The sequence below is a fragment of the Gadus macrocephalus genome, chromosome 23 (genome assembly GCF_031168955.1).
Source record: "Gadus macrocephalus chromosome 23, ASM3116895v1".
Classification (NCBI taxonomy): domain Eukaryota; kingdom Metazoa; phylum Chordata; class Actinopteri; order Gadiformes; family Gadidae; genus Gadus; species Gadus macrocephalus.
In genome coordinates this window covers 7143515-7166038 of record NC_082404.1, presented here as the reverse complement: position 1 = coordinate 7166038, position 22524 = coordinate 7143515, and the positions used below count along the sequence as shown (strand labels likewise).

Sequence of the window (22524 nt, the reverse complement as noted above, 5' to 3'; positions counted from 1 at the left end):
GTTTTTACGTGTGATTTCCTTTGTAAAGCACTTTGAATGGCGCTAAATAAATAAACTTGTGTTCTACAACCAAGTCAGAAGGAAGTACATGATTGTTTTTTATCAATATAGTTCTCAGAAATGTCAAAGGGAATGCTTTTAATATCAGTTTCAACTGATATTATCAACTGCTTTCTTGAATGTGACCTTGACCTAGTTCTGATCATCTTTCAATATCTGCAAATGTTTTTCCAGTACTTAAGGATCGGATGAGTCTTTATTATGAAAGCTTTAAAATGCAGATAACACTTGGCCAATGCTTGAAAGTCTTAAATGAGACTTTATTAACATGCTATTTATCATTAACACGTGCTCATTTACAGAAGACTCTATATGGTTGGGTTGAATGGATCCAATATGAGCGTATTGTACCGATGCCACCTGCAAAATCATGACACATTTTATATTAATTAGATCAGAAATTACATTCAAAGAATGCTCCTTCAATAAATTCATTGTATCTTTCACAACGGGGACAGATTATTCATATTCCATTAACTAATATACAACATATATTAATAGATTGTTAACCTCAGATAAAGGACTTCACACTCTTAGTGTGACAGTTTAAGTATCAAGTACAATAAACACAATTCAAAGTCGATGCACTTTTTTCCACCTCTCCTTAGAGAGGGAAGATAAGCTCTGCATTAAAATACCCTGTTTACTTGGATAACCGATTTCTTTATTCAACTTTATCTTATCATTTGTGAGCCCCCCATAAAGGAGAACTGTGCTTCTCTTCATCTCCATGGCCACGGTTCTGGTCAATCATTAATGTTTAATAACCAAAATGCCCCCTTAAGTAAGCGCGGGGCAGCAGATGGTGAGACCACTAGCAGTGGAGATGAGAGGTGCCTCGGGAACACCTTGGTCTGAAGGGACAGAATTTGTTTTTGTCTTGATTTCAACAAAGTTTTAGTTATTGGAGTAAAGTTTTCAATGTATTTACACGATAGGCCTGTTTTGTTTGGTGCATGTGAGTGATGCACCGCAGCCATGGAGGAAGATGGAATTGCTGTGGTGGGAATTGGATGCAATTTCCCAGGGGGTAAATAGTTTTGAGTTGAATTGTTTGAGCAATTCCCCTTTGATTGTTGCATTGAGGTAAACTTGCATAGTAAAACTTTAAGTGCACTTTTTGATGGAGAAATAGCTTAGAAATGTGGCCAGTTTTGGCTGATGTATACATATTGGAAGTGTAGTTGTCATGATATGTATTTAAATCAGGATTAGATCCAACAATTTCCCTGAAACCCACTGTGATTTATTTTTGCCTTGCTCTGCAATAACATGCCTATTTCTTCATGGTGGTGAGGGTCACCATCCATTCACACATATTTATTCATTAATCATTAATTGACCTAACAAGGAAGAAGTAGGTATAACAAAACAATGCTAACAATATTCAAAACAATAATCAGTTATGTTTATGAAGATAGTTGATAGTTGCAAAATTACGACTTTGAGATTATTATTATTTTGATAAATGGAAGTTAATTCCAGAACATCCCTTCCATTCAGCTTGTCCAGTACACAGGCCAATCAAATACATGAATACAGAACCGATCAGTTGCAGTAAACTGTTTATTATAAATAACAGGAGAGGGCTTGGAGAACTTCTGGAAAGTTCTGCTGGAGGGACGGAACTGTTCTGTGCCCATCCCCAAGGAGAGGTTTGATGTGGCTGACTGGTACGACAAGGACGACAACAAAGCCGGGAAATCACGGGCAGCGAAAGCCGCTCTCATCGAAGGGTACGTTCTCCTCCTGTATCGCCTTAACCAGTGAAGGGCATTGACACCAATGCCGTGTTCCAATACCCGTACTTCCATGAGTATACTTAAAGGAAGTACACTATCTGCACTATCCGTACTCACTTGAGTACGGTAATTTTTCAGATGCGAGTGCTGTTCCAAATCGAGTACTCCGTGGTGCACTTACCGGAAATTACGATCACGACTGCCGCCGCGGCTCCTCCCCCGCAATAAACATCCCGCTTTGAACGGTGAACTCTTTACGCCTAGCAGCTATAAAAAGCTATAGAAACTATAAAAACTACAAAATGACTCTATTAATGCAGGCTATGTGGAAAATGCGCCGACTTTGGCTCAGCCTGGCTCCGCCTCTTCCGCTACGTAGCTAAGATGGCTGCCGTTGAGTACGGAGAGTGTCCTTCGATCCACACTTCACGATTAGCCCATTTTGAGTACAGCATCCGGGTCCTTGAAGTATACTTCTTTTCGCCGGATCTGAATTGGAACGTACTGCGTACTCAAATTTTGAGTACGCAGTACGGACAGTCCGGGTATTGGAACACGGCCCAAGCCTCAAGAAAACATATTCAACCATCAAATAGATTGATACACAAAGTATTGTAAATTGAACCAATATCGTAATAAGTAAAACACAGACCTTCGAAGAAGTGGTCGATTTAAGTATAGTAAATAACTTTATCCGTAAATTCCAGTCTTGTTTTGGATAATGAAGAACATCTTATATTGTCTTTATAATATAACATTGGTGCTACCTAAAAACTAATACGGGAAAGAAAACACAGTGACATCCGTGAATAATTTATTATTATTTCGTACCAATATGCCATTAAACAACAAGCCAGCTGTGTCTTAGCATTTATCATTGTGGTCCTCTCAAGCTAAATTGCTCAACTGAGTAGGCCTAGGGCATCAACACACAGACAGAGGAAGTTGACTCCTTTTCTATCAAATGGCATTAACACCACCAGGATCAGAAACAGTCCCCACTGGGAACCACAAACATACCATAAACACGGCACTTATGATAGTGAAAGACACTTTGGATAAAAGCATCCACACTGATTACTGACGCAGATACACACTGAACATGCATCCATCGCTGTCTCATTACTGACCTAACCAGCTTTCTTTGGGGCTCTGGGGCTCTCCAGGTTCAATGAGTTTGACCACAAGCTCTTCGGTATCAGCGACAGCGAGGTGGAGCAGATGGACCCCCAGCAGAAGCAGCTGCTCCAGTGTGTGTACCGGGCCCTGGAGAACGCCGGGCTGCCCATGGAGAAGGCCAGCGGCTCCAGGACCGGAGTGTTCTTTGGTAAGATGATGGAAGACATGAATCAGATGTAATAGAAGGAAGGACATGAATACATACATGTACTTTCAGGGAAACCTTGGACCTGTATGAAAACGTAATACCTGTGGGCCTTCAGAATGGTTTGATATTTGTGAACATGCTTTAATGATAAATTGAGTTAACTCTTCAGCTACTCCTGTATGTCTGAAAGTGTAAAGTGTGACAAAACTTAACCTTGTATTATCTTTTGATTACAACAACATTCATAAATAATTTGAATTGAATTTATCATTAATCTTAAAGTATAAAAACAACAAAGTTATGGGGCTCAATCCATATGTAATTCACATAATTCTTGCCGGTATCTGAAAGAGAAGGTGTTATTCTCTCTCTCCCTCGCTCTCTGTCTGTCTATGTGTCTCCCTCCCAGGACTGATGAACAGGGACTACGAGCAGTCTGCCGCACACATGCACCCCAGCGTGATCAACCATTGGACGGGCACGGGCCTGGCCATGAGCATCGCAGCCAACCGGGTGTCCTACATCTTCAACCTGACCGGGCCCTCGCTGTCCATCGACTGTGCCTGCTCCTCCTCGCTGGTCGCTCTGCACCTGGCCTGTCAGGCCATCAAACAAGGTCTGTGGTGGTCCTATGAACAGTGTGTCAATGCTGAAATGCACTGTGTGTGGGTACAAGGTCTGTATGGACCATGTCTTCCTAATAGAGATAAACCGTTTCTTCTGACAAAATGTAGATATTGTAAGTCGATTTGGATAAAAGCATCTGCTTAATGCCCTTAATGTAAATCTAAATGGTTAGAAGCTGTAAGAAAAATTAGTGGTCTGAGGATCTCTATAGGTTTCAAGTTTACATTTCATCTTTTGATATTTTAGAGATAGAGAGAGACAGGGAGAGGGAGACCTATCAACATAGAGAGGGAACAAGAGGGATAGAGACAGAGAGATAAGATATGGAAGATATGATAAACGTAATTGACTCGGGAGCGAGAGAGAGAGTCACGCGATTTACACGTAACATTTCCTCCAGGAACCTTTGACACAGGCTCCCTTCTCTGTCCCCAGGAGACTGTGAGATGGCGCTGTGCGGGGGGGTGAGCTGCATCTTTGAGCCCAGGGTGTTTGTGGCTCTGAGCAAGGCCAAGATGATCTCCCCTGAAGGCACCAGCAAGGCATTCTCCCGCCGGGCCGACGGCTACGGGCGGGGCGAGGGCTGCGGAGTGGTGCTGCTCAAGCCGCTAAAGCAGGTACCCACCTTGAACCCTCAGTGACATTATCTTTCAACGTTTTTTCGAGGCGGCTGATGTCTTTCGACGTGCCAGTCAAGCCCGTTTAGATGGTGCCAACGTTGGAGGTTCAGCAACAAAACACAAATATGAGACCTAAAGTAAACCCAGGGTTTAAATTATTCTTCTCAACTTATTTTCTCGCAAAATGACTTCCTTTTTGCATTGTTTATAAGTCCTATGACTTTAAAGTCCACCATTAGAGGATCCTTTGAGGAGACCTTTACCATATATACCATAAATAAAAAAATAAAAATAGAAAATAGAAACACATGGAGGAGTGAATCATTAGCATGCATCCCATTAAAAATACAGACTATGCAATAAAGAGGATAACATTTGTATTTATTATCCATAGGATGGTAAAGTGAAAACGATGCTCAAGGGCCACATGATTATTGTCAAAGAATCAAAGTACAGTTTGAATCACTGCTTGTAAATTACTGCACTCAAAATGAACTCGTTTGTAGGTATTAAACATTTAAAATGTTGTCACATCCCCTGCCACTTACTTTGTTTTACTCTGTGCAAGTTAAATTGATAACTTTAATGAATGAATGTACTCTTAATAACCGCCCGATTACTATTTTTAATATTACAGATTATAGAAAATATGATATTAATCATAACCAATGAATTTTATTTTGAACAGGCTTTGGCAGACCATGACAATATTTGGGGCATCATCAGCAAAACTGCAGTAAACCAAGATGGCCGCTCCGTCACTCCCATCACTAAACCCTCGATGAGCCAACAAGAGGAGCTTCTGCGCAGGATCTACTCCCAGTCCGACCTGGCGATGGTCCAGTACATAGAGGCCCATGGCACCGGGACCCCGGCCGGAGACCCCACAGAGGCGGGCAGCATCTCAAACGCCATAGCAAAAGCCAAACCTTCCGGCTCAGAGAAGCTTCGCATCGGTTCAGTAAAGAGCAACATCGGACACACGGAATCAGCCGCGGGAGTAGCAGGTCTCATCAAGGTCCTCCTGATGATGAAGCATGAAACCATCGTCCCGTCTGTGTTCTACTCCGAGGACAGCGGCAGTGTGGATGCAGCTGCACTCAACATAAAGATCCCCACAGAGCCGGAGACTTGGAAGAGCTCTGGAGTACGACTAGCTGGAGTTAACAACTTTGGGTTTGGGGGAACCAATGCCCATGCAATTGTTAAACAACACACGAAGCTTCACTCCACGAAAACCTGTAAGGCGATGATGGTAAGCAAATACTTTGTCATGTCTGCCAATTCATTAAAATCCCTTTCATGGATGATTGAAGACACCCTTGAACAGATCAGTGCTCAGAGTGAGATTGATCTTGAGTGTCTCGTCTACACGTCGGCTTGTAGGAGGAGCCATATGAAACATAAATACAGGAAAGCCCTCTTAACCTCGTCCTTAGAGGATCTGAAAGACCAGCTCCAATCCACGCTCACTAAAAAGACCTCCCCTTCCTACTCTGATCCACGGTTGGTGTTTGTTTTCTGTGGCAATGGAGTCACCTACCACGGCATGTGCAGACAGCTTCTGGAACACGAGACTGTGTTCAGGGACAAAATCCAAGAGATTGGGGAATATTTTCTCACGTTCAGCAACAAAACACTGGACATCATGGACTACCTTGAGAGTGAGGTGGAGAGTAGGGACTTTTCCAAACCAGATGTAGTCCAGCCTCTTCTCTTTGCCATTCAGGTTGGCATATTCACTCTCCTCCGGCACTGGGGGGTCAAGCCCGATGCCGTTCTGGGACATTCTGTGGGTGAGGTTGCTGCTGCACATTGTTCCGGTCTGCTTTCCCTATCTGAAGCAGCTAAAGTTATCTACACTCGTAGTACTTACCAATGCAGGGTAACAGGAGGGAAGATGCTTGTTATCAGTAACATGGAAGTATCAGGTGTTGAGGATATTCTTCAACCGTATGCTAACAAAGTTTGCATCGCAGCCTTCAACAGCCTCCAATCCTGCGCTCTCTCAGGGGATGCAGGAGCGATAGTGAGCATCCACGATGAGCTCAAGGCCTCAGCCAATGGTCAAAATCTCTTCCTGCGCATACTGGATGTCCCTGCTGCATACCACAGCTACATGATGGACCCGATATTGTCTGAGCTTAGTGAGAGTATTGGCTCTTTGGGCGTGAACAAACTTGAGACAGAGTTGTTCTCTACTGTGACAGGCAAGGAGATGGCGCATCCTGATTTCAGCACAGGAGAATACTGGGCTAGAAACATCCGTGACCCAGTTTATTTTCATCACGCTGTAAGCTCAGCAGCGAAAGGGAAAAAGAACGTAGTTTGTGTTGAGATTGGTCCAAGGAGGGCCTTGCAAAGAAACATCCAAGAAACACTGGGAAACACCACCTCTGTGCTTGCCTCTGTCCTGCCAGAGAAGGACCACGAGACAATGCTCAGTGTTCCTTCTAAGCTTTTTGAAGTCGGGGTTCATGTAGACTGGGACCAGCATTATAGAGGCTGTGAGACAACCCCGTTGCCTTTCCCAAGGTACAAATTTGATTGCTCCGAGAGGGATGTGATCATTGGAGCAGCGCAGAAAAACACACCAAGCAATCACCCCATCCTCTGTCAAACTGGCAATGAAGGCAATGTGTTCAGCTGCAATCTATGGTCCGACACATCCTTTTACCTGCAAGAACATAAACACAATGGCATACCCATAATCCCAGGCTCTTTCTATGCAGAGCTGGGACTGTCTGCTTTCATGGAAAGTGCCAAACCAAAAGTTGCTCTGAACTCAGTTCAGCTCAGTGTCAACTTCCAAAGTCCGTTTGTTTTAGCCCAGAAGGCACCAGAAATGAAAGTACAATTAGAGTGTGCAGAGAATGAAACTAGTTTCACTGTATTCTCCTCAGCTGCTGTCTACGCATCAGGAACAGTATTTAGCAAGCAGGCAGGTTTAAAGCCACTGATCTCCTTAACTTCCATTTACAAAAGATGCAATTCTGTAGTAAGTTGTGAAGAATTCTACAGATATCTGTCACAAGGCGGCTTTCAGTACGGGGATGTCTTCCACAATAAAGGCGATGTACATTATGGAGAAGAGTTAATGGAGGCTTACTCACATATCACAGTACCGGAAGAATTGAAGTCGCAGTTGCATGAGTACTGCATACATCCCGTTATACTTGATCTCCTGATGCAACTCCTGCCGGTAACAGTGGCACATGCATTTGTTGGCAGGCCAGGGTTTCCTGCCAAAATAGGGAGTCTGACTGTGTTTGAACCTCTGCAGGATGAGATGGTCGTATATCTCAGGGCGACTGCTGTGGGTGTTGATGACTTTGAAGTGTGTGGATGCATCACTGACGAAGATGGTAGGGTGTTGGTTGAGGTTAAGCATGTGATGATCAAATACCTGGGGAGTTCCTCCCATGTGGTTGAGGAGTATTTTTACCACAATGTCTACAATGTAGTCTCTGAAGAAATCCTGTCCTCTCTACCTCCCAAGGCACTGGTTTTCTGTGACAGCTTAGGGATATCCAAAGGCTTACAACAACACATTGACCCCGGATCTAGATACATTTCTCTCTCACACTCAAGGGATATTCTAAATGATGGTTTCCCTACTCTGTTGGCAAACCTAAAGATCACAGATATTAAGAATAACTTTGATGAGGTATTGTTTCTGTGGGGTAAAGAAGACCTGACCACATTGGCACCGGACAAGGTCCTCGAAAATCTGGTGGATTGCTGTGAGATCTTCCGACAAGTAGTTCTTGAGCTGAAGCAGATTCAGTTTTCAAACTCTATCCGTGCAATAACGTACCGCTCATCTGACGTCACGGTAGACTACATCAGTGCAGGCTTTTCCATCTCGGGCATGACGAGGTCTTTCGCTGCAGAGATCCCAAATCTCTTCTTTCAGCTGATTGATATAAATTCAACTTCTGTCGAAGACATTGCAGCCCTAGGCCAGGTGTTGAAGTCCTATCCCTGCGAGAAGTATCCAGAGTTGTTGGTAGAAGATGGGGCAATTTTGAAGCCTTCGATTGTACGTACCCCTGTTCAAGTGGTTGACAGATCAGAAGACAGTTGCTGCTCTCCATTGTCTGAACCTTGTGTGCTAAACACAGATGATGCTTATGCACTAACTAGCCTGTGTGCCATTCCTTATGACACATGTGAGGATCTACCAATCAATGAGACATCAGTTAAAATTAACCTCAGTAAGATATGCGTTCATTCATCTGATTACTTTCCTCAAACTGATTCACACTATAAATTTGGCCACACCATCTACTGGAACAAGCACACATCTCAGAATCACAAGTTGATCGCTCTGGATTTTAGTGGTACTGTAACAGAGGTTGGGAAGAACGTAAAGAAGCTGAAGGTTGGTGACCACGTTGTCTCCTGTTATCCTGTAGTTGCGGCCACTGAGATCACAGTTCCAGAGGAGGTGTGCTACAAAACGAAAAGGTTCCCGTTCCTCTGTAAAATACCCTGCGTTTCGTACTTTGTGCTAGCATGGGAGATCATACATAAAGCCTTGCCCAGAGCCAAACATCGCCTCGCAATAATTTCTTCTGCTCGTGACTCTGCTCTGGTCAAAGTTTTGGCCCTCACATCTTACAAATCAGGGTTTACCGTTATAGTTGGCACACAGTCCAATGGATCCTTAGTGGATGTGAGCCAAGTGGATGCTTGCATCATTCTGCCGCCATTTGATGAGTCGGTCATTATTAAAAGTGGCAATATTCCTGGAGTTTGCAATGTTGTCGTCATCTGTGAGTCTCAGTCCAAGTGTTTGCTAGCTCAAGAAGCGTCTAAAATTGTCAAGGAGCGTGTCCATGTGCAAATCATTCAAATGCCAGCAATTCTTCAAAAGGGAAATTTGAGTGCACAGACGCCACATATACAGCATTGGCTTAAATCCATGAAGTTTGACCGGAAAGCTTTTGATTTCGAGAGCTTTACCTTTCAGAGTGTGACTTTCAAAAACGTCAATGTCCTACCCATGAGCGTGGAGTCCTACTTCACCACAAGCTCTTTAGCGGTGGTTGCATTGGCAAAAGATCTCAAGGGCACTCTTTCCGAAATCCCTTTGGTGCAAACAAAAAAACTGCTTTTCAGAAAGAGGTCAATCTACGTAGTGGCAGGTGGTCTGTCTGGGCTTGGCTTGGAAACTGTCAAGTTCATCTCACAGAGAGGCGGAGGCTATGTTGTAATCTTCTCCCGGAGCAAACCTACTTCAGAAGTACAGGAAGAGCTCAACAGCCTAGAGAAACAATGTGGCACATGTATCACCACCATGGAGTGCGACGTGTCCATCTCTGAGCATGTAAAAAGGGCTATCGGTGCAATTGGACTAAGGTTTCCAGGCTGTCCAATCCGAGGAGTGTTCCACAGTGCAGTTGTCTTACACGATGGGCTGATTGAGACCCTGAACCGATCCCTCTACGAAAAGGTTCTGAAACCCAAAGTGAACGGTGCCTTGAACCTGCACCATGCTACGCTTCACTGCCAGTTGGACTACTTTGTGTGCTACTCCTCCATCTCGTCTTTCCTAGGAAATGCGTCGCAAACAAACTACGCGGCTGCCAACACTTTCCTAGACACATTCTGCCAATACAGACGGAAGCAAGGCCTCCCTGGTCAGTCAATCAACTGGGGAGCGATGAACCTCGGATTGCTTCTGAACAAGGAACACTTTCAAAGATTCTTGGAGGCCAAGGGGATGATGGTGTTGGAGGTGCCCGAGGTGCACAAAAGTTTGGAGCAGTGCCTGGTCCTGAACAGACCTCAACAAGCTGTATGCAGGTTTCACTTCAAAAACATCCGGTACAATATCCTCTCACAGAATGTTGCTTTGACGATGCGCATGTCCGCACTTGTAGAAGAGGCTTTTCAAAAGTCCAAAGTCGAGGAATCCCAGTCAAACCAAAAAGGCCCAGTCCCTCCAAAAGAATATGTCAAATCTCTAATCAGCGAGACTATCGGGATCGACCTGAGCGAGTTGACAGATGACCTCCCTCTCTCATCTCTGGGCATTGACTCAATGCAGGCTATGACTTTGCAAAATCTCATCTTTCAGGAGAGAGGTGTAAATGTGCCCCTTGTTAAACTGTTGGATCCCAATTCTACCATTTCAACAGTGGCAGATAGCCTGAACGAGGAGGAGACAGGAGGTCAGACATCAGGCGAGGATGGTTCTCCTCGTATTGAGGACATAGACGATGACTCCACAAAATTGTAAATAAGTAAATTGTAGATAGTGCAGAGGCGTGGAACAAGTTAATCTTACTATGTTTACATATTTGGTGTCTCAGTTCTAGAGAAAGAAAATTATGTTTTCACGATATTAATGTAGTCCATTTAGAATTATTTTATTTTCTATTATTATAGAAATTTCACTTTATTATTTTGACTCTAAGACAAGTGTTATTTTGTAATGTCTCCTTTGGTGTTCTATCTGATGAGTACAAATGCTAAAGCTACTGATGTCACACATTTTTTAATATTGACCAAATTCTGCTTCATGGTAATTGTCAGAAATGATTTGTCATTGTTGAGGGGTACACAACTTGCAAATATTTAACAATACAGCCAGGATAATGTGTACAGTATTTTGCAAAGACATTGTTCTAGTTATTGTTATCAAAAAGAACACAGTCTTAAAGAGTTGCTATTTTTCTATTGTAATTTTGTTTAAAGTGTATTGGATTTAATTTGAAGATGAGTAAACTGCTAAACATAATTTATTCCATTATGCCATGTCGGCTGTTTGTAAATGTTCTAACGTTTATTTATATTTGAATTCATATGTTGGATACATTTATTAAAGCTTCATTGACAGATGCTCTGTATATTAATTTCCTGTTCTTGTTTCCCGGTTATTTTCACTGCACTATATTTGAATCGAGCTCCCAGTCTGAAAGAAGACAACTCTGTTATCCCAGTAGCATGAGCATGAGTGGAGGGAACCTTCAGCAGGCATTTATTATTATTACAATTATCTGGTTAATTAGTCTGGAAGGAAACAACCTTGACTGACCATTACCATGCAATCAGTGCCATCATCAATATTTTTCCGTAATCAGATTTATGATGCTGGCAGAATAACATCATAAATCTGATGATGTTATTTGATGAAAAAGGTCTTTCAAGGTTGATAACACAGGTGTTTTTATGATAACAGACATTGTTTATATAAGCATGTGATAAATTATCTAATAAAAATGTTATTATTATGATCGTCAGAGTACAATTTTCTTTTTTTTGTCATCACTATTAATATAAGAATATTATATTTCAATGCCACATATGTATATTTCCACACCACACTGTCGTGTAAAAGCCCTCCACTTGCTTCAAAGCCATATTACTGTTACACTTTCTGCAAGAAGGAACGGTTCTACAGCAGATTTATGGCTCATTGAAGTACTGTTCTCAAATAAAAAAAAATTTGCCTGTATAATCCACCACTTGACTTTGTCAAAGGTAAGAAATAAAACATTTAACCATTAAGTCTGTCTTAGATTTTTGTGCTTGCTTGTTGATTTTGGATTTTGGCTTGCTTGTTGATTTTAACACAATCAATTATTCTTAGACCAATAAGGCCAATATTAATATAAATCACCAAATGTGTGTCATTTTTCCAAAACATTTTGTGCATTTTAACACAATCAATTATTCTTAGACCAATAAGGCCAATATTAATATAAATCACCAAATGTGTGTTGATGGTCAAGTCAGCCTTGACCATCAATCAACCTATCACAATCAGAGAGAGCGAGGGACAGGCAGAGGTCGTGGGAAAGAGAAAGGGAGGGATAGAGAGAAAGGGGTGGAGAGAGACGGGTAGAGACCAATAGAGAGTATGGGGGAGAAAGAGAGACCGGGGGGGGGGGGGGGGTAAGGTGATGACAGAAGTGCATGCACCATGGAGCATGTCTAACAGTGGTGAAAGGCTCTTTACATTTCAATCTAAAGCCGTTGCAATGTGCCTCCAGCATCCCACTACAGGCCACAGTGATATAGACCTACATGTTATCTTTTTCAGGCATCGTCTGTTCAATATTATAGCGTCTTGGCTCACGAAGAACAGCAAGTGCTCAATTGAAAGAGATCTTGACTTTCTGACAATCCAAAAGTATAAATGTATGGTTTGAGTAGAACAATATACAATACAGTCTTATACACATAAGGAGTGAGTTAATCAACTCAATAAAGGCCTACACTCAATGTATAGGGGGAAGGGGGAATATTCATTTTGAAATAGAATATTAGGCTCAATCGTACCAGCAATGTTTTTAAACCATCTGTGCCAGGCTACTCACTATATTGCATATAGTTTTTAAATGGTGTCTTTCACACCAATACCATTCATATAAACTAAAATGAACAGCGTAGAACATAGTTAGTTGAAAACACGCTTTGACACAATTTTGAACATAACAACCTTGTTTTGGTCTCTTCAATGATAAGGCAATGTTCAAATATTGTCATGCTGTAGTTACTGAATTATTCAACATTAATAGCCAAGTCAATAAATTATCTTCTAATCTTCTAATCAGGAAAGGTGAGGGAGAGTGCGTGGGAATTATTCAACATTAATAGCCAAGTCAATAAAATGTCTTCTAATTTTCTTATCAGGGAAGGCGAGGGTGAGAGAGAGAGGGAATTATTCAACATTAATAGCCAAGTCGATAAAATGTCTTCTTATCTTCTAATCAGGAAAGGCGAGGGAGAGGGATAGAGAGATAGAAAGAGAGAGAGGGCGATATAAAGAGCGAGAGAGAGAGAGGGCGATAGAATGAGAGAGAGGCAGATCTGAAAAGAGAGAGAGACAGAGAGAGAGGGAGAGAAAGAGAAAGAGAGAGAGAGAAAAATAGGGGGAGACATCAGGAGGAGAGCGAGCAATTGAGGGAGAGAGAGATTAAGAGACTATAATTTTTTTAAATCGTATTTGTCAATCAATGAGGACCAACTCCCGCCACCCCCCCCCCCCCCCCCCCCCCTCTCACACACACACACACACACACACACACACACACACACACACACACACACACACACACACACACACACACACACACACACACACACACACACACACACACACACACACACACACACACACACACCTGTTTCACCTCATTTTGCAACACTGCCCACACTCTACAGCCCATGCCCTAGTTTGACTGACTTTATCTCCAGGTGACTTCACATCAGTGTCCTGACATTTGGCGTTTGAGGCCTCCAATGATATCATCCTATCCCTGTTTTCCGTCACGAATGTCATTGCTAGTCTGTTCCCCATTCTGCCTTGTATGAGGTGAGTTTGACTCCTAGTTGTAAAAAGAATCCCAATTTAATCATTTGAATGCTTTGTGAAGTTCAGTAAACATTATTCATATTCTTGTTTTTTAAGTTATTAATTTTATTTTCAAACTACTAACTAACTAACTACTAACCCCTAACCCTAACCCTAACCCTTTAATGATATTACTATTAATACTTTCAGTTTACTGCAGGGTTGGAGTTGCGGTCTTAGGACGCTATATTTATTCATATGAAATGGATTCCTGTTTAAAAATGGTGAGACAAGGAAAGACAACAAACACAATAGTAATATTATTTAATTCTGATTTACGAAAAGGCTATGATCATGGCTGTGTGAATAAATCACAAACAAAAACACTAGCATAGTAGCATCATATGTTAATAATAAGTGGGCCAGAATCAGTAGTTTCAGTACATGTCTTCAAGCACTCTACACAACACTAGAATTACTGTAGCTTACCAAAATAATCGATATAACAACATCTAATTGACAAGTATACAAAGCAATACAATAAACAAGACTTTTATCAAAGACTTAAATCATAACACAATACATATACAAATCAGTACAAATAACAAATCATTTCTCTTTATTCAAAAGGTTAGGGTTAGGGATAGGGTAATGCTTGGTCAAAAGTTGCTAGGTTTGATGCAAATGTACAGTTTACCAGTAGTTATCCCTAAACCAGAAGCTAACCCCTACCTGCTTCTCATTTGATTCCTCTTTCCTATGAACCATTGCTCAAAATGGTTATCAGTGTCGTCAGTGTGCTTTTGGGATCCAGTATTCTCACCAGAGGAACGGTCACACCTGTATCTTGGAACAGCTGGTTCTGCAGAGTCATGGCCAGCATAGAGTCGATTCCCAGAGAGCTCAGAGTCACATCATCGTCCAACTCATCTGTGAAAACATTGCTAATCTTGCTCAGCATGTTCCTCAAATTCTTGTGTAACAAAGACAAAGGTTGAAGCTTTGGCTCGATGGGCAGGTCGTCGGTCGGTTCAAACTCTAACAGATCTGCCAGGCGTTCTCTCAGGGAAGAGTTCTGGGAGAGAACGTGGCCTCTTAGAGTGCTGAAGTTGAACTTGCAGACCACCTGCTGTGGGTAATTCATCTGGAGACACTTCTCCAGTGATTTGTGAACCTCCATAACATCCATAATCCTCATCCCCTTGGTCTCCAGGAACCGTTGGAAGTGGTCTTTGTTCAAGAGGAGTCCCAGGTTCAATGGTCCCCAGTTGATGGACTGCCCTGCCAGTCCCAGGTTTCTCCGATAATGACAGAACATGTCCAGGAAGGAGTTTGCAGCTGAGTAGTTGCACTGCGAGGCGTTGCCGAGGAAGGAGGATATGGAGGAGTAACACACAAAGTAGTCGAGTTTGTTATGCAGTGTAGCATAGTGAAGGTTGAGGACTCCATTCACTTTTGGCCTGAACACTTTTTGAAAGAGAGATCGGTCCAGGTTTTCAATTAGAGCATCGTGCAGAACAGCTGCACTGTGGAATACTCCTTTGATCGACCATGCGGGAAAACTCTGAACAATAGTTGTGATAGCTTCCTCTACCTGTGTAGAAAGAGAAACATCACATTGTATGCTCCTGACAGTCATGCCACATCTCTTCTGGAGGGTTTCCATTTCTGTTTGCATTTCGGGGGAGATGTTTCTTCTGGATAGAGTTATGATACAACCTCCGCCCTGATGGGCGATGAATTTGACCGTCTCCAGTCCCAAGCCGGAGAGTCCTCCGGTGACGATGTAGATGCCGTTTTTCTTAAATAGAGCCTCTGGTTTCGTAAGAAAAGGAATAACAGACAAGGGACAGTCCTGTGACATTGGGCCACCATGGTCCAAAGCCACCTGCTGAATGATGCCAGTCGTGAAGTAGGACTCAACATCTTCACATGTCTGACTATTTTGGGTCCCTGATAACTGAAATGTGGCCCTTTTAAGATCCATGTTATTCAAGCCTAGAGAGAGTAGCCAGTGAAATATCTTCCTTTTCTGTCGTTTGAGATTGGACCGCTGCAACACATGGGAAACATTTAGTTTGTGCACATGAGTTTCTTCACTTTCCCATGAGAAGATGTGTTCTAATGCTGAAGACATTTGATCGTTACACACAAAGATCATATGACTCTCCAAATTCGCCCCCGATTTACAAATTCCACACCAAGACTGGTTATAAGGTGGCAGGAATACAAATGCATCGCAGCGATCGCTTTTCAGCAGGTCACTTGTGAACTGTGGCCTACAGACGATGCGCCACCCCGCCCTGTTAGCCGTCCAAACCAAAACCTCCAGCAAACCGGAGGCTGGTTTGGAGGAGATGATGGCCAACCTCGTCTTGTGTTTACCAAGGGGCGCAATTATTTCTAAGACCTCCCAGGCCAGAACAAAGTAGGACAAGCAGGGTGTCTCCCTCAGGAATCCGAGTGTATCCGTGTCATAGCACGCTGCTTCGGGTACGACTACCTTGGACGTGGCGCCCACCGGATAGCAACATGCTACGTGGTCTCCCACTTTCAGCTTGTCTACCCGACTCCCTGTTGCGGTCACAATGCCGCTGAAATCCAAAGCAAGAAGCGTATGATTCTGGGAGGTGTGCTTGTTCCAATACATTGTCTCGCCAAAGTCTAGATGAAAAGTGCTTACAGGGAAGTAATCAGATGAATGTGTGCATAATTTGGTGAGCTGGACTTCCACTGACCTATCTTGGACTGGACTGGTTAGAGCCTCGGTAGGCATGGCAGACAAGTTTAGCATTCGATAAGGATCAGCTGTCATCAGGACAAAGTCCCTTGGAGGTACAGCACATGTGAATGTGGCATCACTTATGGGAGATCTTGCTATTCTTGTGAAAGAAGCATGACCCTGGCAGATCAGGACCTCCTGGTGTCTGCAGGTGTTTATGACGTGCACCAGGGTTTGAATGTCTTCACCGGACAGAGACGCCAGGTCAACCAGCTGGAAGGAGAGCTCTGTGACCTCAGCAGCACACGCTCTCAACATGCCAGAGAGTACAAAGCCGGGACTGATGTGGTCCACGGTCCTTTCTGCAGCTCTATAGGTTATGACCCGGACCGTGCAAGGGCGTTTTCTTTCCTTTAAGGCAAGAACCACCTCTCGGAACAGCTCACAGCAGCCCACCAAGGAGGACGATACATTCTCAGGGGAAAGATGACTCACATCCTGAGCTCCACATATGAATAAAACCTCCTCTAACTCGTCTTCAGTGTTCTGTGAGCGAAGAACAAGGTACTGAAGCTTGTTTGATAACCACTGCTCTTTGTTGGTAATGAAGGTTGATTCAGGATGTAGATATGGACTTAGAGCTTTAGCAACCCCTAAGTGGTCTTCAAATACCAGAGCCTTCTTTTGACGATTCAAGGCAAACTCTTCCGTAGTCGAGAAGATTTTGTTTTGGAAGAACAAGGTCTCCACAACATCGGCCCCATCGCTCAAAAAGGAAATCCTTACGTCCTTAAGTTCCACCAGGACTGCCCCGTCTTTACTCGCAAAGCAACCACATACTTCAATGAAGTCTTGGGTTTCTTGAGTGGCTCTTAAGTAGATGAGCATTTCCTGCTGAAGTGGTGCTGATATGGCGATGCAACCCACAGCCGTGGGGAATCCCTGCCTGGGAGATTCACCTTTGGTTGCTACCACTGCTGTCATTTGGAGGAAATAGTCCAACACCACTGGATGGAGGAAGAACTGCTGCAGCTGAGACGCAATTTCATCAGGAACCCAAACAGTTGTCACTGCTTCCTTGGACTGGGTTCCAAAATGCACTTCTTCGAGCTGTCTGAACACAAAACCATACTCAAACCCGGCTTGAGAAAGAAGCGAGTAGATCTCTTCTCTGTCGATGACTGATTCACACCTTTGCCGAATGACTCCAGGGTTAATGGTTTGTTCTTCTAGCAGCAGCTGGCTGGATGTCATGTGATATGTGCCTGATGCATGTGTTGCTGAAGAAGACACTATACAAAATGTACCCTCATTCTTCCGATGCTCCAGAGTTACTTGGATTGGTTGCGAGTTAGAGTTTAGTGCGAGTAGATTGTTAAAAGATAAACTCACAAGAAGTTTTGTGCTTGGTATCTTTGCCTTGCTCAGACTTTCCATTATTGAGGCAAAAGCGAGCTCAACATATAGTGATCCTGGTGCGATGGCAACACCATTGTTCTTATGTTGCCAAAGATAAGGGGAAGTCTCAGAGGAGATGTTGAACTTGTACTCTCTGTTACCCCCCTTGAGTGTTTTGGATACAAAGACATGGTGAGAAAATATGGTTGATTCATTTTCTTTATTTCTGGCTTTAAACTGCAACTCTTTCTTCAAGTTATCAAACTGGTATACTGGACACTCTGTGGGCAATGTCTCTCTACCACTATAAAACTGATGCCAGTCGACATGAAGACCCAGTTCGAATAGTCGGGACACTGTGGACGACATGGACTCAGAAGCTCTCTGTGGCTGAACTGATGTAAGGACCATAGTGTCCTCTCCGAGAGTCTCCAGAATGTTCCTCTGCAGAGCTCTGCGAGGTCCAATCTCCACAAAGACCAGATGCCTTCTCGCTTGTTGTGTGTTTCTGGTCAAAGCTTTCAGGGTTTGTTCAAATAAAACCGGCTCCCTTATGTTCTTTACCCAGTAGCGGCCTGTGGTAAAATCTCCATCCGAACACTTGTCCCCAGTCACAGTGGAGTAAAGCTCACAGTCCATGTGTCCTACAGCCAGACGGTTTATGTTTTGCTCAATGTCATCTAGAATGGGGTCCATCATGTGACTATGGTATGCAGCTTGGACATCCAAGATATGGAGGAAGAGGTTTGTGTCTGTAACCATGGCTTCCAGCCTCTTGTGGAGAGCCATAATGGCATCTGCATTGCCCGACAGAGTGCAGGACAGAGGACTGTTGAAAGCTGCAATACAAACCTTCCCAGAGTAGGCTGGGAGGATCTCCAAGACTTTGGCAACAGCCAGATTGCTGATGACAAGCATTTTTCCTCCGGTGACTCTGCTCTGGAGAGAGGATCGGTAGTGCACCACTTTCACAGCCTCCTCCAGAGTAAGGAGGCCTGAATAGTGAGCTGCAGCAACCTCTCCGACAGAGTGTCCAAGCACCACGTCAGCCTTGATGCCCCAATGTTTCAGTAGACTGCCAATGCCAACTTGAACGGCAAAGAGCAGTGGTTGGATTACATCAGGCTTTGTGAAATCATCGTTGTCATCATCATCTGTAATCTTTTGGTTGATGCTGATTTTTTTGAAACTCTGGAAGAGTTTTTCAACCTCTCTGACCTTCTCTCTGAATTTCGGCTCCTCTTCAAAGAGCTGCTTGCACATTCCCCGGGATGTGACTCCGTTACCACAAAACACAAACACCACTCGTGTGTCCGGCTTGGTGGAGTCAGCCTTCTTGTTCTGTGCAGATGCAAGTTGTTGCTCTAAATCCAGAATTGAGGACACTAGGAAGACCTTCCTGTATTTGTGTTTATAATGACTTCTCCTGCAGGCTGAGGTATACAATAGGGAATTCAGGTCAATTGAACGATCTCTGGAAAGCCTCTGGGAAACATCTGCAATGGTCAGCATAAGTGATTTATCAGAGGCTGCAGAAATCACAAAGGGTACTTTACCATGTATATTTATGGACTTTGGGATCAAGGTTTGTCTGTAGTCTTTTACAATTGCATGGGCGTTGGTGCCTCCAAACCCAAAGCTGTTGATCCCAGCCACTCTCACCGATGGTCCACTGGACTCCCACCTCTCTGGCTCTGTGGGGATCTTTATGTTGAGTGCAGCTGCATCCACACTGCCGCTGTCCTCGGAGTAGAACACAGACGGGACGATGGTTTCATGCTTCATCATCAGGAGGACCTTGATGAGACCTGCCACTCCCGCGGCTGATTCCGTGTGTCCGATGTTGCTCTTTACTGAACCGATGCGGAGCGTCTCTGAGCCGGAAGGTTTGGCTTTAGCGATGGCATTGGAGATGCTGCCCGCCTCTGTGGGGTCTCCTGCCGGGGTCCCGGTGCCGTGGGCCTCTATGTACTGGACCATCGCCAGGTCGGACTGGGAGTAGATCCTGCGCAGAAGCTCCTCTTGTTGACTCATCGAGGGTTTAGTGATGGGAGTGACGGAGCGGCCATCTTGGTTTACTGCAGTTTTGCTGATGATGCCCCAAATATTGTTGAAGTCTCTCAGAGCCTAGATAGAGAAAATCAACAGACAAAGCATTAAAGAGTCATATTTGTTTAATATTAATTTACTACTAATATTTTAGCAGAAACTTCCAAAGGGACTTACAGTGAATTTCCGTAACAGTAAGAAATAGATGAATACAAACAGCAACCATTTAAAAAAATATCATTACTGCAAGAAGGCCACAGCGAGTTGGAAACAGTGGAAAGAAAAAGTCAGCAAAACTGCTTATTCTACCAGTGTGATTTTTTAGCAATCAATGTTTCTTAATAGATCTTTGAACATATAATAACGTTCTCACATCTTTAAGGGGCTTCAGCAGGACCACTCCACAGCCCTCTCCTCTGCCGTAGCCGTCTGCTCTGCTGGAGAACGGCTTGCTGATACCGTCCGGTGAGATCATCTTGGCCTTGCTGAGTGCCACAAACATGCGTGGCTCGATGATACAGCTGACCCCTCCACACAGGGCCATCTCACAGTCTCCTGGAGGACGGGTGGGGAACAGGTCATTGACGTGAGGCGAGGATGGTGCAGTGATCAGGGTGATTAACTCAAAGACAAAACACAGTGAGCTGAAAGTCGACCCATAGGCAGGAAGATGAGCAAGATCCCCAGCCCCTACCCGCTCCTTAATTACATGTATCTGAATTCACTGGAAGTAGCTTTGGATAAAAGCTTCTTCTGAGTGACTAAATAGTCGTGCAATGGTAGTAATAACCAGTATTAAATTAAACAAGGACGCAGTTATATTATTGCTAACATTATTAGTAATATTGGTCTGCAATAGTGATATAAGTACTATACGTGATAGAGGGGATTTCAATGTGAAGATCTGACAAATACTTCCATTTTAAGGGGATGTATTATATCCTTCTAATGCTCGAACAGGGGGTTGACTGAATCAATCCTTCACCTTGCCGTATGCCCTGGCATGCTGAATGCAGCGCCACCAGCGAGGAGGAGCAGGCGCTGTCGATGGCGAAGGACGGCCCCGTGAGATCAAAGGTGAAGGAGATCCTGTTGGCGGCGATGCTCATGGCCGCCCCCGTGGCGCTGTAATGGTTAACGGCGTCGGCGTCGTTGTTGACGATGGTCTCGTAGTCCCTATTCATAAGCCCTGTAACAATATAGTTTATATACACACAGCGCCGATTAGCATCTGGGTCACGTTACACCCACCCCCCCACCCCTAAGGTACATGTTTCACAGTACATCGGGTTCGCTGCTAACCTATATAGACGCCGGTCCTGCTTCCGCGGGCCGTCTCCAGGGGCGTTCCAGAGTCTTCTAAGGCCCTGAAGGCACACTGGAGCAGCAGCTTCTGCTGGGGGTCCATGCAGTCGGCCTCGGCTTCGGCCAGGCCAAAGAACCGGTGGTCAAACTCATTGAACCTGGAGGAGATCAATGTGTATCGATAGAAAAAATACTATCATTATGAATAAAAACAACATTCATTGATGACGAGATGCGTGTTCTGCCTTGGACTGGATGTTTACTTGACGTATCTCTATGAACCTTCAACTCCACGTCTCTTGGGATAAAAGTGCAGACTAAATCACAAAATAGGGAAAAGTTATTAACGGCTTTAATGTATTTTCTTACCCGTCTATGAGAGCGGCTCTGGTGGTCTGTGTGCGACCAGGTCTGGTACCGTCAGGAGAGAACCAGCCCGTAGTGTCAAACCTCTCCTCTGGTATATCCGTCACACAGTTCCTACACTCCAGAAGAACCTTCCAGAAACTGTCCAGTCCTTCCCCTTAAACGCAAAAAGCATAGTTAAGAGTTAGGTTCACGCTTTCAGACTACATATTCACTTGAAACAATAAGTATTACTTCACTCACCGCCAGGGAAGTTGCATCCGATGCCAACCACAGCAATTTCTTCCTCCATTTTGTCATCGAGTTGTGTTTCAGATGGACCTGACAGCAACCCGTTCTCAGAATGGTTCACTGTCTGTCTGCTCTAGTTATCCTGCCTTCGTACCACCTCTTTATATTCTCTGTGGCTTGTATCCTCCATCTCAAAATACAGACCGCCTGAAGGCGCAGCAACAATAGAGCTCTTGTCAGATCTTCATTAGGAACTTAATACACTAATTGGAGGTTAAACGGCTGGTTTGGTACAAGGAGATAATGCGGGGTTTGTCGTGTCGCTGTCGGGACGGAGCGAAAGGCTTTAATTTCCTCTTCCTTTCCCGCGTTATTCTAACCCTGTTTCTGATCATTACGTTTTACTGAAACAAAGTATATAAGGCTGCTTACCAAGGTTCTACAAATCCTTAACAGAGCTGACACTTATTCAAACCTTATGAAGTTATGCATGCAACTTACTTTAAATGTAAATCTCAATCTTCAGGTAAAAGGTTACTCTACAATAAAAAAAATCCAACATAAAAACAATATAATTATTCTGCAATTGCTTTAATGTTCTGAAAAATGCAGAGATTAATAGACAAAAAGGGAATTATAAGATTCCTTTTAAGTTCCTTGCAGGAAAGGTGCATAGCTCAGTCAAGACAGTTGCTAGTGGTTTCTGTTGGAATTTCTTCTTAGGGAAAGGTTAGTTGTTCGCCGGTTGTGAATGTGCATCCTATCGTATT

The 22524-nt window shown here is 43.8% G+C and overlaps 2 protein-coding genes across 2 annotated transcripts; one reads left to right on the top strand and one right to left on the bottom strand.

Moving 5' to 3' along the window:
• The first annotated feature begins 17 nt into the window (after positions 1-17).
• LOC132452256 (phenolphthiocerol/phthiocerol polyketide synthase subunit C-like) lies at positions 18-11841 on the top strand. The gene is made up of 6 exons (XM_060044757.1): positions 18-1090; positions 1643-1796; positions 2969-3129; positions 3539-3745; positions 4192-4373; positions 5065-11841. Exons 1-6 carry the CDS (start codon positions 1039-1041, stop codon positions 10621-10623), a joined length of 6315 nt encoding a protein of 2104 aa, XP_059900740.1. The 5' UTR covers positions 18-1038; the 3' UTR covers positions 10624-11841.
• A 2581-nt stretch (positions 11842-14422) lies between these two features.
• Positions 14423-21815, bottom strand: pks1 (polyketide synthase 1). The gene is made up of 6 exons (XM_060045751.1): positions 21767-21815; positions 21527-21680; positions 21155-21315; positions 20838-21041; positions 20226-20407; positions 14423-19930 (listed from the first exon to the last, which is right to left on the bottom strand). The coding sequence occupies exons 1-6, from the start codon at positions 21813-21815 to the stop codon at positions 14441-14443; spliced, it is 6240 nt and encodes a 2079-aa protein (XP_059901734.1). The 3' UTR covers positions 14423-14440.
• Between the last annotated feature and the right edge of the window lie 709 nt (positions 21816-22524).